Consider the following 14,956-nt stretch of genomic DNA (forward strand, 5'->3'; position numbering starts at 1 on the left):
GATTTACCTGATACTCAGCACATTAAAATTAAATTCAAAAACCCTCTTAAGATTAAGAAACAAAACACCCCAAACTCCACTGACTCCCTAATTTTTGTCAAAGGCACTCCCCCCTGCCCTCCCTGTAACTCAAGCTTAAAATACCAGCCATCTTTGACTTTTCACTGGTTTCCCATGTGGTTATCATCAAAAAGACTACATTATCACAGCATCTACTGGAACCTTCTTTCAATTTTTCATGCCTTCCCCCAGAATACACATTATCACTTGACACAAAAGCAATTCTCTCATCTCCATGGCCTTCCTTTTTCAAATACTCCTATACCTCACTAGTAGATATCATCTTGAATATCAGTCCTTACCATGTGGGTCCTCACTGCAGGAGGACCCTAAGTCAGCATTAAGTTTCACTCCAGTATTTAAGGCATTCTATCACATGAATTCAGCTAAATTCTCCAGCTTTTGGCCCACGCTCATCAATAAACCCCGAGCTTCTTGCAAAAAGCAAAGCACTTCAACACTCACCTATATACTCACTGCTATGTCTGTGCCCCTACTGTCTCCTCCACCAGGACGGACATTCCCCATCAGAAGCTGCCCTCCCCAGCCCTCAGGCACCAATGTCCCTAAGACACTTGTGGAACTGCAATTACACATTTCACAGAGCACTGGCATCATACCCTTCACAGAACCATTTGCATTCATTTTCTCTTTTCACTCTGACCCCGGAGAGTTTGGGATCACAAATAAAGACTATCCTGTTCCCCATAATACTTTAGCACACATCTTTTAATAGTAGATGATCAAAAAAATATTTCATAACTTTGGGTTTTTTTTTTAATTCAAGGTGATATAAGGTTATTCTAGAAAACTGAAGTAATAAAGGAAAGTACAAAGCAAATAAAGTCAGCTGAATTCTACTGTCACTACCTAGTAAGCTGAATCTACAGCATATCTACATAGTAAGATGAATCTACGGCATATCTACAAAGAAATATATATAGCAATGTCCTTTTTTATTTATCATTGTCACGTTTCCATGGCAACGAACATATGTATGTATCATCATTGTGAATGATGCCATGGTATTCCACCGTATGGATACACCACCCAATAATGCATGTTTAGGTGTCTCCAGTTTTCAACCTAAAAACAATACCAACAAAGAAGCCATAATGAGCATCTGTAAACACATACCTTCATGCCTTTTCATGTGATAAATTCCCATAAGATGACTCACAGGTCCAGCTGAGAGATACAGGTATAGCTATTATGTCTGTGTATGTGTGTGTATGCATTTTAAAGGGTAACATTTCCTCAAATGCCCATTAGATGATTGTAACCACTTAAATTCCCACTAGCAATGTGTTAAAGCTATACTATTTTGTATGTGTATAAACCCCCTGAGGCCCTTATTAAAAGGCAAACTCTGATTTCTTAGGTCTGGGGTGCAGCCTAAGAGTCTGTGTGTCTAAGATGGTCTTCTGTGCCATCAGTGCTGCTGGTTCCTGAGCCACACTTTAAATAAGAAAACAGAACACTGTTTTTCCTCCCTTCCTAGCAGATTCCCTCAATCTTTTGTCTTATTAGACAATGACACTGTTATTTGCACTTCATCAATTATTGGCCAGGCTGCACATCTCTCTCATATATTTAGAAGTCATCTCTGTTTCCACTTTTATGGACTAGTTATTCACGTTTTTTGCCTGTTTTCTATGGGACTATGCACCTTCCTTACAGATCTAAAAGAGCTTCCTTTAAAAGATACCTGAATGAGCAGCTGTGACCTCCTGAACAGCTGGCTGAGACAAGATCTGCCTGAGCTGGTCCTGGTGGGAAAGCAGTGCACGGCCCGCCTTCAAGATGTACAGTTTTAACTGCTGGCCCCTCAGCAGATCCAGGTCTACTTGTCCTGTAGGAGAAAAGGACTCAACAGGAATGTCACACCTTGCTTGGGCTCTTCTAACCAGCTGTATGGCCTTGGGGAAGGTGTTCCGCTCCTTCCACCATGATACCATGGCTGCAAAGTGACATAACTAATGCCCTGCCCTGTGGCCATTAGCCTGCTATGCCTAATACTGTTAGTAATGAAGTACTTATCTTTCCCTGTGTTATGACTAGTGCTTCTGGATAAGCATCCTCTACCTTCCCCAGGTCTTCCCCTTTTCTTGCTCCCCATGCAGCTACTTTGATGGGTTGGGGTGAGAATTAAATGGTTTAACACAGTTAGATCCATGTTAATTATTATTAGCATAATCAACTGTTCCCCCACATTGCTGAAATTTCAACCAGATACCTATGTCACAAACAAAATAGTTTTTGTTGCCAAGACTTCTCCAAGATGGTTTTGTCGGATACTCACAACATACAGTTCTCTAACTCAACAAGATCATTTCACTCCCTGGAGTCCTCTCTAAACAAATGACTGCAGTGGTGCCTGAGAGCAGACTGAGGAGGAAACTAAGATAGCTGCCATAAAGAGGCAGGCCCACCAAAAGAAGAGCTGGACTACAGTGCTGGTAACAATGTTTCAAGGCAGGACAGGTTGGAAGCCATGGAAGGCAGCATAAGCAATGTGGGATGGAAGAGGATGGAAGAGCAAAGGTGCCTTTCAGGCATCAAGTCTGATTGCCTGCAGGCAGGTTTATTCACTGTGATGGGAAATGGGGACCAAAGGACAAGTTTAGTGGAATTCTGAACATGTTGTGGTGTACATGCACATGGCCCTTCAGCCAGAGATGTGAGCTGGATATCGAGAGTTAAAGGTGGTCATCATAAATGCTGCAGCAGCAACCAAAATAGGAAGAAATGGGTGGGAAAACTCAATAAAAGTGGGCACAATGAGCCAGAATTTATGGAGAAAACCGAAAGAATTTCCAATGTGCAAAGAATAGTCAAGGAGAAGAACTCTTAAAGGTCATGCAAGGAGCAGTGTAAGGAGAATTAAAGGAGCACTATTCCAGACCAAAGGAAAGAAGGCTTTAAGCACAGGTGACCTTGGTCTTAGCCCAGCATCCAGAGATATGAAGCAAGGCGGGTCCAAACATGCAGGTGTTACTGGGTCTGGGGGTGATAAGGCCAAGAACAAAGCTCCAAAAGGGCCATTGAGCCAAAGGGCCATGGCTGGGGGCGACTAACAAGGAGGAAGAGAGAACACAGATTCCTCTTCAAAAAGCTTGTTCAGAATCAATGCTGGCACTGGAAAATAGGCTTGGAGAGAAGCCTGGGACTCTTCGGGGCCACTCCCACCGTTCTGTCATTCTTTATATTACACACTCTTATCACCACATTCAAGGGTTCACGCCCACTGTAACTTAACAAATGGTCAATCCACTGGAACCCAAAGACTTTGGCAGTGGCAGGAACTTGCTCTGACAAAATGCCAAACATTGTCCTAGCAATGCCAGTTAAGACTAGCTATTCCATCAAGAAGCACCATGTACTGACCTGCAAAACCCTGCTTAGGTGATTTCTTCACTTTATGCTTTTCCAGTTTGCTTCCAGCAAGGTTTACTAATTGAGCCCAGACAGACAGCATCGGCTCTGTGAAGGGCAGGTTGGTGACACTGAATGCCACAGCAGGGAGCTAAAGCAAGAACACAGAAATCTTCAAAGTCTGTCCAAAAATGAGCAAATGAAATGTTCTGAAAATTATCATAACCATGAATCTTAATTCTGAAATTACCACATATATGCACAAGTCTTCCTCTATCTGAGAATAATCATTTTAAAAAGATGACATTAAAGGCAAAATAGAGATTTGTATGTATAGTAAACATAACTTAAATTGATTTTTTCTTTAACAATTTATCAACAATAATTATGTCACAGTAGCCCTGATTATATTCTTAGGCATTTTCTACCCATTTCAAATTTTCTACAACATGCATATCTTCATTTCTGTAATAATCAGAAACAGTATTTTATAGGCAGATAGCATGACTACACTTAGATCACATTGAATATAAGTCATTCACTTTCCCTACAAAACCCTAACTCACAGATTTAAGATTAACTCACAGATTTAAGTAGTTGCTACATAAGCTATGTCACTCAACACAATTAATAAGCACTTTCTACATGAAGAAAGGTCATTTTTTAAAGAATCATCTTTAGGTTTTTTTAAAAGTTGAGTTGTTCGATAAAAAATAAACTTCAAAATTTGCATTTTAAGATAATCAAAACTAACATAGTTACAAGTATCTTCTACATTGCTAATGTCCTTTTATGTCTTCTGTGGCTAAAATAAGACATGAACTACTAATCCATGTAACAGCATGAGACAGACCCTATTTATCACAGTAGCATAAAGCAAATGAGAGTAGACAGATGGCTTTCCTTGGGTTGCATAACTTCCTAGATGGCAGACACAAACTATGAAAATCAAGTTTATTCTAGCACTAATGTTAGAACCCAGTTCTAGTTTAAAATTCCTCTGCCTTGGATGCCTGGGTGGCTCAGCTGGTTGGGCAACTGCCTTCGGCTCAGGTCATGATCCTGGAGTCCTGGGACTGAGCCCCGCATCGGGCTCCCTGCTTGGCAGGGAGTCTGCTTCTCCCCCTGACCCTTCCCCTTTTCATGTTCTCTTCACTCTCTCGTTCTCTCTCTCTCTCTCTCTCAAATAAATAAATACATAAAATCTTAAAAAACCCAAAAACTCCTCTGCCTTATTACCAAGTAACTGAACGCAAGTTCACCTACTGGTTTCAGCTGATTCAATGGGCAAACACGACACATCCGCATGTCTGAGAACTGTACAGTGATTCTGCCCTTCGGAGTGATGCGAGTCACAGTGCCTTCTCCGAACTCATCGTGCATGACTTGTCCCCCTAGGCGCAGGCGACCATCAATGCCTCCGATCACAGCCAGGACTGCCATGAGGCCCCCTACCTCGGGGTTTTCAGAGTCAGGAAAGTAGTCCTCTAACAGGGCCTAATACAGACAAATAGCCAGCTTGAAGAAGAGAGCCCAGAATGCTGCCTATTTCTTAAACATTTACAGCTAAGCCAAGTTCATTTTTATATTAGTTTCTTCAATAGTTATTTCCAGTAAAAATATATTTTAAAATATCTTTAAATAAAATACTTGTCACTTAAAAAGATAATTTAAAGTTTAAATCAACATTTTACAGAAAGAAATGATCAGATCTGAAAACACGGCACCCACCCCCTCTGATGGCTTTCCTGTGCAGCTGTGGGTGACAGAGTGGAGCTGTGAGTTGATATACTTGTTTATGAGTCCATTCCACTGACCCAGGGAGTGCAGCGTGCGGAGCAGCGCCACCACCTCTTCTGCCAGGGTGCTGCTATGGGTGGCAGTCAGAGAAGCCTGTGGCCTTGCCCTCCGCCGCCTCAGAGTAGATTCTGAAACAGACAGATGAGAAAGGAGCTACATGGTGCCCTGCTCACTTAACGAGGACAGAAATGAGGAAAGCTGCCCACCTCTGAGGAATGGGATATCTGAAGAACAGGTGGTAAGCAAGCTGCCCAGGAAACCAAATAGCTTTTCCACAAGGCATTTCATATCCCTTGCCCTTTCAGTCTTGTCCCATGATGGAAGCACTGCTTGCAGTAAGTGCACAGCTAAGATCTGATAAAAAGACAATTTAAAATGGCATACATTAAAGAAAACCACTATCTGTGATTTTAGATTAAGAAATAAGATTTTTACTTACTTTTTTTTTGTTCCTATAATGCAATTAATTATGTGAAAATTCAGATACTCATTATTTTCCAACCAGGTAATTAAGTTGATAAAAGATAGAGATTACCAGGGTTTTTTTAAAAGGTACATTACAGATGCAGATATCTATTTAATTAAAAAGTAATTCTTTTCAGCTTAATTCTTCTAAAGACAGTTATACTACAAACTCCTATGAGGCACTTAAGAGCAGCTGGCAGGATTTATCACTTCAAAGAAAAGCAAGTCAACTAGTTTAGCAACTTAATCAATTTAAAATAATAAAAAACTTGAGCCCCTTGCACTAAAAAATCTACTTTGGGTTGGTTCCAGCTCTTTTCTGCACTCATTATCATTATTGAGTACTGGCACCTAATCATGACTAGGAGCATCAGTATCTTGATGCCACCTCTTAAGAGGGTCATGCAGTCCCAAAACACACTGAGCAGGATCAGCCCAGCCGCATAATTACCTGCCGCTGCAGTGAGGCAGCAGTGAAAGGTGCATGTCCCTCCACGACCTTCATAAGCAGAGCAATCCACTGTGGGGAGCTGAGGGCAGCACACATGTGTGGTGTAAGCGCAATGCTCCGTACAAAGCCCAGCGTGCACCAGCTCCGGTGCTGTTCCCGGCACACCAGCCTGTTTGGGGAAGCTGCCAGAGTGAAACAAACTAGCTTGGCACCAAATTTCTAGAAATAAATACTCAGTACAATCTACACTTTTAATTTACTTAACATGTTATTTTCAAAAATAACTTACTTCACAAATATATTAAAATTTCACTCATTCAAAGTAAGAGCAATGGGAGAAGACCCTGCAGTTAGCTCAAGGAACACTACACTTTACAACACTCTTAATGCCTTTAAAGTATATGAGTAACTCAAACCAGTCAAGAAGTTTCAAGTACTTTTTATTTCTAGACAGTAAGAAAATGACTCACTATTCAAATAGCAGTTACCAGCAAGTAAGAGCGTACCAGTTATACTCTTACTTACAAGTAAGAGTGTATCTTGTATATTTTTTATAACTTCATGTGTTTTAAATATCTCCCATCATCTTGTTTACATTTAATCTGCACCACAAATCTCCAATCCAAGTTTAAGAAGTCTGCATTAATAGAACAAGACTAGCAGGCTTTAGTGAGGTTTATCTAGTTTGACTGATGCAACTGACCGTCTCTGCTCCTCCTGGCTTCCAGGTCTCCTCTCAATGGGCACTCCAAGCTTCCACTCTTTCCTGGCAGAGGCCCACCTGCTCTCTAGGCTCTCTAGGCTCTCCTGCTCTCTAGGCTCCCAGGAGCACTGCCTTCAGACACATGTTAATGCCTGCACTCAATCACACACACACACTCACACACACATCGACTTTCACACAGTCACACTCTTAACCACAATTATACATGCTCATTCTCGTAACCACTGAATCACTCACATATAATCACTCATAACTACTCATAAACAAACATACCCATAATTAGTCATCCACTTCACACTTACACCTGTAGCCACTCAAATACTCAGTCTCAGAGACAAACTCTCACACACTCACACCCAGACTCACATACCTTCAAGCACTCTCACATTTACACATGCATTCACTCCTCCCACTTCATCAACTCATTCTCTTCACACTCACATACAAATATTTCAGTGGGTTGAACTCTATCCCCCAGAATTCCATGTTCACCCAAAACCTCAGAATGTGACCTTATTTGTAAATAAGTTCTCTACATATATACTTAAAGTAAGGATTCAGATGATTCACGGTGGACCTTAAATCCAATGAAAGTCTTTATAAAAGGCAGAAAAGGACACAAAGAGACACAGGGAACTCCTTTGTGTGAAAATAAGGCAGAGCCTGGAGTGCTGTGGCCTCAAGCCAATACTGCCTGGAGCTACCAGAAGCTGGGAAGAGACAAGAAAGGATCCTCACCTGAAGGCTCTGCAGGGAACTGAGCCCTGCAAAAACCTTGATTTTGGACTTCTGGTCTCCAAAAATGTGAGGCTCCATAACTCTGTTATGGGCTGAACTATTTTCTCCCCCTCCCTAAAACAGTTAACCCTAATATCTCAGAATATGACTTATTTGGAAATGGGGCCATGGAAGATGTAATTCGTTTAGAAGAAGTTAAACTAGATTAGGGTGGGTCCCTAATCCAAATATGACTAGTGTCCTTTAAAAATATGAGATTTGGACCACATCTTCCTTATCCATTCGTCTGTTGAAGGGCATCTTGATTCTTTCCACAGTTTGGCGACCGTGGCCATTGCTGTCCATATACACTATAGAGTATTATGCCTCCATCAGAAAGGATGAATACCCAACTTTTGTAGCAACATGGAGGGACTGGAAGAGATTATGCTGAGTGAAATAAGTCAAGCAGAGAGAGTCAATTATCATATGGTTTCACTTATTTGTGGAGCATAACAAATAGCATGGAGGACATGGGGAGTTAGAGAGAAGGGAGTTGGGGGAAATTGGAAGGGGAGGTGAACCATGACAGACTATGGACTCTGAAAAACAATCTGAGGGGTTTGAAGTGAAGGGAGGTGGGAGGTTGGGGTACCAGGTGGTGGGTATTATAGAAGGCACGGATTGCATGGAGTACTGGGTGTGGTGAAAAAATAATGAATACTGTTATGCTGAAAATAAATTTAAAAAAATTTTAAAAATATGAGATTTGGAGACAGACACATACACAGGTGAAGATGATGGCAACAATCTACAGCAAAGGAATGCCAAAGATTGCCAGCAAACTACCAGAACTTAGGCTAGAGGCCTGGAACAGATCCTTCCCTCAGAGCTCTCAGGAGGAACCAGCCCTGCTGACACCTTGATCTTGAACTGCTAGCCTCCAGAACAGGGAGAAAAAATTTTAGGCCACCCAGGTGTATAGTACTTTCATGTGGTAGCCCAAGTAAACCAACCAAATGTGCAGTAAGTTGTTATGGCAGCTCTAGGACACTAGTACACATGCACACTCACCCATATGCACACACTCACATACACATATGCACACACACCAAATTCATAGCCCCAGTACTCTGTAGGCCCACAACTATTCATTGCATACATGTCTTGTCCGTCGTTCCACTTTCCACTAACATTCGCAGCAGTCCACACAGGGTCTTGGTGGCTTCACTCTGCATGATTTCAGCGTGGACTCCAGCAGAGAGACAAAGAGTTTGCAATAAATTAACAGTACTGGTAAGCATCATTGCAGTGGGATGAATGTTCCTTTCAATTTGTTCAGCTTCTGGAATAAAGAATCAAAATAAGAACCTACGCTCCCAAATAGAACTGGAAAATGTCCCTGCATGTAATTTAAAGGATTTTAATAACCCAGTCTTCTAAGGAATTTCATATCATAATTTTTACTATGGAAAGGAAAATGGCTCTTTATAGGAAAAGATGGCATTCAGAATACACTAAACACCCCAATCATCTCTGTCCCCACCTTCCTCAAAGAAAATAAGTCTTCTAAATTAGACTTTACTTTTTTGAAACAATCTCTGCACATAGCTCAGAAGCACTATAACAATCTCCAGGATTTACTCTTTTAGAAAGACAACTTATCAAATGTCAAGAGCTGCTTGCTATCAAGCTAGCTATGCCCTGGATGAAGATGGAAGTGCCTGAGCCATGGAGAGGAACCAGAGGCTCATGTGTCCAAGGCACTGACTTTCTGACAAGGAGGCACATGATAGTAAAGCGACAGTTCTTTCACTTAGCCAGCTCTGCTCAGGCCCTGATTTCCCTGAGTGAAAGCAAAACCAGCCCTGACTATCTACATGTGACTCCAGGTTTCACATATGGTACTCCAACAGCCCCAAAAAGCAGGCATCACCTGTTCACATCTGAGGGGGCCTGGACCCCCACAAGTGACATGGATGAAACATAGTCTTTTCTACTCTCCACACCACCCATTCTCTACTGAGCTCAGCCTCTCAGGTTTCTTCCCCTGACCATACAAATGACTTCCAGAGCCGGATCATGCAGTGCATACAGCCAGCACCTGAGCCCTGAGAATCAGCCCTGGCCTCCTGGACAATCTCACCGAGACCAGCTGTGGGAAGTTTCATTCATACATCCCAATGTTTGTTGGACACATCTAAAAATGTCATGAAGTCTTCCTCCCATAAGCCTAGATCTCCTTAGATAGGATTTCACTTTCTGGGTTCACTCCAAATTCTCACCTCTAGCTTCTTTAAGGCAATACAATAATGACTAAGTCCACATTATTCCTAGTCCACCAGGTACTGGCTCACTACCTCACACACAGATTCAGAGCCAACCAAGAAGGTCCACCAGATGTGAAGACATAGCCAGCCCTACACTGCCAAACCCTACTGCACTGTCCCCAAAGGGAGAAGGAGAGTCAATTCAGCCAGGCTGCCAGTTACCAGATCCATGCTTTTAACCCCTGCATCAGAATCACCTGGGGCTTATTTAAACTGAACCTTCAGGGTCAAGTCCAAAACTACAGACCACAGTCCAAAACTACAGACCACAGTCCAGAGCTGAGTCCTAACACTGTTCTCTTTCCCAAATGAAAAAGATGGCCAACTGCCATCAGCACACAGCTTGCCAGGTTGCCCCAGACTAAATAGCCCCAAGGCACTGACCAGAGTCATCCTCTGTGTCCGAGTCCTCTGCAGAGGGCTGTGTGGAGGTCGGCAGCTCTGCCAATTTGAGGTCATACTTCCCCTCCTTCCCCATCCTGTAGGAGTTGGTGCTGCCTGTGTCCCACTGGACCCTGATCCATCCGTCCTCTCCCAGCTCACCAATCACACGGCCAAGACCAGGAGGAGGTCCATCCTGAGGAAGCCAAAACAAAGATTAGTTAAGAAAGCATATGCCTATTCTGTCACACAGACAGAGCCTGTAAGGACTGCCATGTTACTGTTCACAGGCTTTATGCCCACAGACTGCTCCAAACCCACCTGCACCATGCACAGCTCGCACATTACCTCAAATCAAACATCAGGACATAACTTGCTCATGCTCTTTTACCAAAAAGTTAAGTGGGAAAAGCAACTTCTCAATTAGCATCCTCCCTAAGCCAATGCAGAGATGAGGCTTTCCAGTCTAGTCCTGGTGCCCTGTTCCTTGGTTTCTTCAATCCCCCCACAGGGCTTCAAAAGACCAGAAACTTGAAACAAACACCTGCATCTCCTCAATTCCTCTTATTCAGTCTTCTCTCTGGAACCTAAAATGGAACCTTGTCTTTCATTTCCATGAGTGAAAGCTGCTTTTAGGATGCTATTACATTATTCCAGGACACTATGAGTGAAAGCTGTTTTTAGGATGCTGCTACCTGTTCCAGGACACTTCTGAGATAATTCTTATGAGGCCCATGCTTTAAAAATGAGGTTGAGAAAACCTAGAAATGGAGGTGAGCACTGTCCTTCATTAGTAACTATGGTAATGACACAGATACCAGTCCCCACAATCTCTACCCCATGAGACTTGACAGAAGCTTGGAAGTGATGTGCTACAAGGAGAAATAGAAATGGCCACTGACTAACTGGTACACCTAAAACTGCAAGGTTGGGGCACTTAATGAACACATGGCCATATCAGCTCCCAGAGGCAGCACCTGGGTTTTTCTGCCTCAAAGCTTTCAGCACTGTTACTAAAATGCGGTTTGCTCTCTCCTACTTACTCGTGCTCCTACTCTGGGCTGCCCCTCAAATTGAGCCCATGCCAAGGAGTTTTCTGAAAACAGCCGTTACCCTTTGAAGACCTGATTCTACTTGAAGTGCCCCTACAGCCACTGTTTTGACTCCATTTACCTGCCCACGAACTAACTACATCACCAACTACGTCATCTGTCAATTGCATTGGCCCTAAGTTAAGGTAGTTATTCGTTCCAATTCCCATGCACTAATAGCATGCAAGTAAGGGCAGTGACTAAGGTGTCGCTAATGTGTTTAAAATCAAATCTGAGTACCTGATCACCCCATTTCCAATCAACACCTCTCATGACCCTGGTTCCAATCTTCATCATGGCAGCCAGTTCTGGCCCTGAAACTGGAAGCTGCACAGGAGCCGTTTCCTTCCTTGTCTCTTCCAAAACTGTAGCAGAAGCCCCTCGGGCAGAAGCATTCATATCCTCTTCAACATTATCACAACTAGGACCTATCAGAACATCAAACACAGCAGGTGAGATAGTAAGTAGTTACAACTTCCTAATCTTAATAAACTTTTTCAAAACTTAGTAAGTACTGAAGATAATTTTTAAGAATCTATAGTGTATATTGTATTATTTTATCAATACAATAAATACCATGAAAGATCTATTGATGAGAATTTAAAATGGTAAAAGAACCAAGTATATAAATATGTATCAGAACATATAAAAGATATAAAACGAGGGTGCCTGGGTGGCTCAGTGGGTTAAGCTGCTGCCTTCAGCTCAGGTCACGATCTCAGGGTCCTGGGATCGAGTCCCGCATCGGGCTCTCTGCTCAGCAGGGAGCCTGCTTCCTCCTCTCTCTCTCTGCCTGCCTCTCTGCCTACTTGTAATCTCTCTCTGTCAAATAAATAAATAAATCTTAAAAAAAAAAAAAGATATAAAACGAGCAACAGAGACATTTACGTTACTAGGAATTATGCCCCTCCCCCAAAAAAGCAAAATAATTAAGTTAGAAAAACTCTCATCACATATTTTTATTAGAATAGAAAAAACAAAAGATAACCATCTAAATATCTAACAATGAGAAACTAACTAACTTTAATTATGGTACCATGCATAAAAGAGCTAAGACCAGCAGGCCTGATACTGCTATCCTTAGGAAGGGCTGCTTGCAAAGCAGCCCTCTGCGGGGATCTGGTAACCTGGAGTTCAGGAGGACTCCCACCCTTCCCTAACTGGTAAGAGACCCCACTGTGCCTGAACTGTTGGCACAACGTGGTCTCTGCTAAAACCTGCTTCCTTCTGGGAATCTAGGACTTGCATTATGTTCCATGCCCCAGTACAAACTCTGAACTTTCTAGGCAGACATTTCGTATATGTATTCACAACTCTTTGCCGAGGGAATGAAGTTTATCCTGTGTGATTCTACTAGGAAAGGACTTGTGTCAGTTTCTCCCAGATTTCTCCCACGTGCCCTTCCCTTCACTGATTTTGCTAGAATTTCTAGTCTTGTACTGTAGTAAATCTTAGCCCTCAGTATGACTATACACTAAGTCCAGTGAGGTCTCCTCACAAATCATTGAATCTGGGAGTGGTGTTAGGGACCCTGGCACAGAGATGGCAGCAGTGGGGATACTTTAGAACAACCCTAACTTGCTGAAATACTGCAAAAGGGCTGTTTGGTAAAAGGAAGAATGAAGGGGGTAGAGCATGATGAATATTTGGTCCCTAACTGCTATGAAATCACCTATAGTATAAAACAGAAGTTGAGCTATCAGCTACAAGAAGAAAAATTTAGGAACAGATTTTAAAATAGTAAAATTTAACCATAGGAGTCAGCATGCTGAATTCCCTTGGCTGCTTTTGGCCTTACTGGCTAATGTTGGTTGGGGCGGGGAGGGCGGGTGTGGGCAACACAGCCCAAGTAACTCCTTCAGTCTTTGTTCTTACAAGGGGGAGGAAAAGGTGCCCAAATATTCCCAAAGGTGGGCTTGGTGGGTCAAAAATGTACAAAGTTCGGGGCGCCTGGGTGGCTCAGTGGGTTAAAGCCTCTGCTTTCGGCTCAGGTCATGGTCTCAGGGTCCTGGGATCGAGCCCCGCGTGGGGCTCTCTGCTCAGCGGGGAGCCTGCTTCCTCCTCTCTCTCTCTCTGCCTGCCTCTCTGCCTACTTGTGATCTGTCTGTCAAATAAATAAATAAAATCTTTAAAAAAATTAAAAAATTAAAAAAAAAATGTACAAAGTTCATGATCCTCCTTCCTCCAAAACAGAGGAAAAATGTTATTCAATTCTGAGGGCTGGAACAAGGCTTTAGATAAAGTAAAGATTTTTCCTAGTTTTACTGGGGCAAAAAATATTCTTTCTTCAGCCCACCCAGTGGGTACCTCAGTGAGGCCCTAAGAAGGACAGGGGTTGCATTCCAGGTAGGTTCTCCCCTGGCAGCTATAATGTTAACCCTGCAAATGCCAAATTTACTGAAAAGGGCTTGAATACATTCATAATAAGAAAAAAGGAGGCCTTTTTTCCAAGTGGTTTTATATTTTGTGGCTCTTATATCTGGATACATACATAAAATTAATATAAAATATTATGTGCTTATAATTTCTTCTGTGAAAGAAAAATAACCCTGATCAAGGAAAATCAATATACAAAAAGCTAAAAATTGTATTTCATTTATATGAAATACCCAGAATAGGAAAATCTATAGAGATAAAAAGCAGATTTGTTGTTGCCAAAAGCTGGGGGAGTGGGAAGTCAGGAATCACCACTAAAGAGGTATGGCTTTCCATTTTGGGTGACAAAAAAGTTATGGAACTAGATAGTAGTAATGTTTGTACAACATTCTGGATGTGCTTAATGCTACTGAATGATAAAGTTGTTAAAAGGGTAAATTTTATGTTATTTTTATTTTACAATTTTAAAAAAAGGTTTATAAAGAGAAAGAAAGACATGAAGGAAAAATCCTGACATTTTCATAAATGACTTAAGGCAGTGCCAACATACCAATAAGCCGAAGTGCTGTCTGTGTGAGGGCGAGTGTGCCAGAATTCAGCAGGAGGTTCAGGTTGTTTGCACCATGCTGCAGGGTGAGCATACTGAGCATAACTAAAAGAAAGCGAGCTTGTGGGGTCGTCCCCAGGCTTGGTCCTGATGGATTCTCATTGGTAATGGTTTGTAGGGGGACAGGCTGGATACCTAAAAAGCATTGGCACCCACATAAATTTCTTGTGTGAAAATAGAAGCACACATGATGCTAAAAGCAGTAGCAATTTTTAAAAATTTCTGTTTTTCAGTGGGTTTCCAAAGTGTATGGACATCAGGCAGCTGTGCGTTACTCTGTAATAATCCTACCACCATCAATCCACATATAGCCATTTTCAGTTGTCTGTAAAACTTACCACCTGCTCCTCTAAAAGTCTCTGGTGGCTTATTCATTTCATTTCAAATATAGGAGTCATATTTCACTTCTCTTCCACAAGACCAATCCTAGCATTTCTCTGCAGGTACTTACATTATCCAAGAAATTAAGTATTAATACAGGATATACACTTTAGGGCATATGGTATCAATGATACACATGAAAATGTTAGAATGTAAAAGCTTAATATTACAATACTACAAAATTGTGTCTTCTGCTGA

At 42.0% G+C, this 14,956-nt stretch overlaps 1 protein-coding gene across 5 annotated transcripts in view; it reads right to left on the reverse strand.

The window, feature by feature from the left end:
- The window catches only part of HERC2 (HECT and RLD domain containing E3 ubiquitin protein ligase 2), a 239,496-nt gene that overhangs the window by 102,347 nt on the left and 122,193 nt on the right, over positions 1-14,956 (reverse strand). For 4 of the 5 annotated variants that reach the window (XM_059371738.1, XM_059371740.1, XM_059371741.1 and 1 more), the window contains exons 35-44: positions 14,321-14,512; positions 11,635-11,822; positions 10,307-10,499; positions 8,755-8,937; positions 6,152-6,333; positions 5,442-5,589; positions 5,167-5,363; positions 4,702-4,932; positions 3,448-3,586; positions 1,769-1,912 (exon numbers count right to left, since the gene is read on the reverse strand). In XM_059371738.1, the coding sequence (XP_059227721.1) occupies positions 1,769-1,912; positions 3,448-3,586; positions 4,702-4,932; positions 5,167-5,363; positions 5,442-5,589; positions 6,152-6,333; positions 8,755-8,937; positions 10,307-10,499; positions 11,635-11,822; positions 14,321-14,512 (1,797 nt within the window). The remainder of the gene's footprint in view (positions 1-1,768; positions 1,913-3,447; positions 3,587-4,701; positions 4,933-5,166; positions 5,364-5,441; positions 5,590-6,151; positions 6,334-8,754; positions 8,938-10,306; positions 10,500-11,634; positions 11,823-14,320; positions 14,513-14,956) is intronic. The other variant, XM_059371739.1, reaches the window with a different exon arrangement.

Source organism: Mustela nigripes, chromosome 13, assembly GCF_022355385.1.
Source record: "Mustela nigripes isolate SB6536 chromosome 13, MUSNIG.SB6536, whole genome shotgun sequence".
NCBI lineage: Eukaryota > Metazoa > Chordata > Mammalia > Carnivora > Mustelidae > Mustela > Mustela nigripes.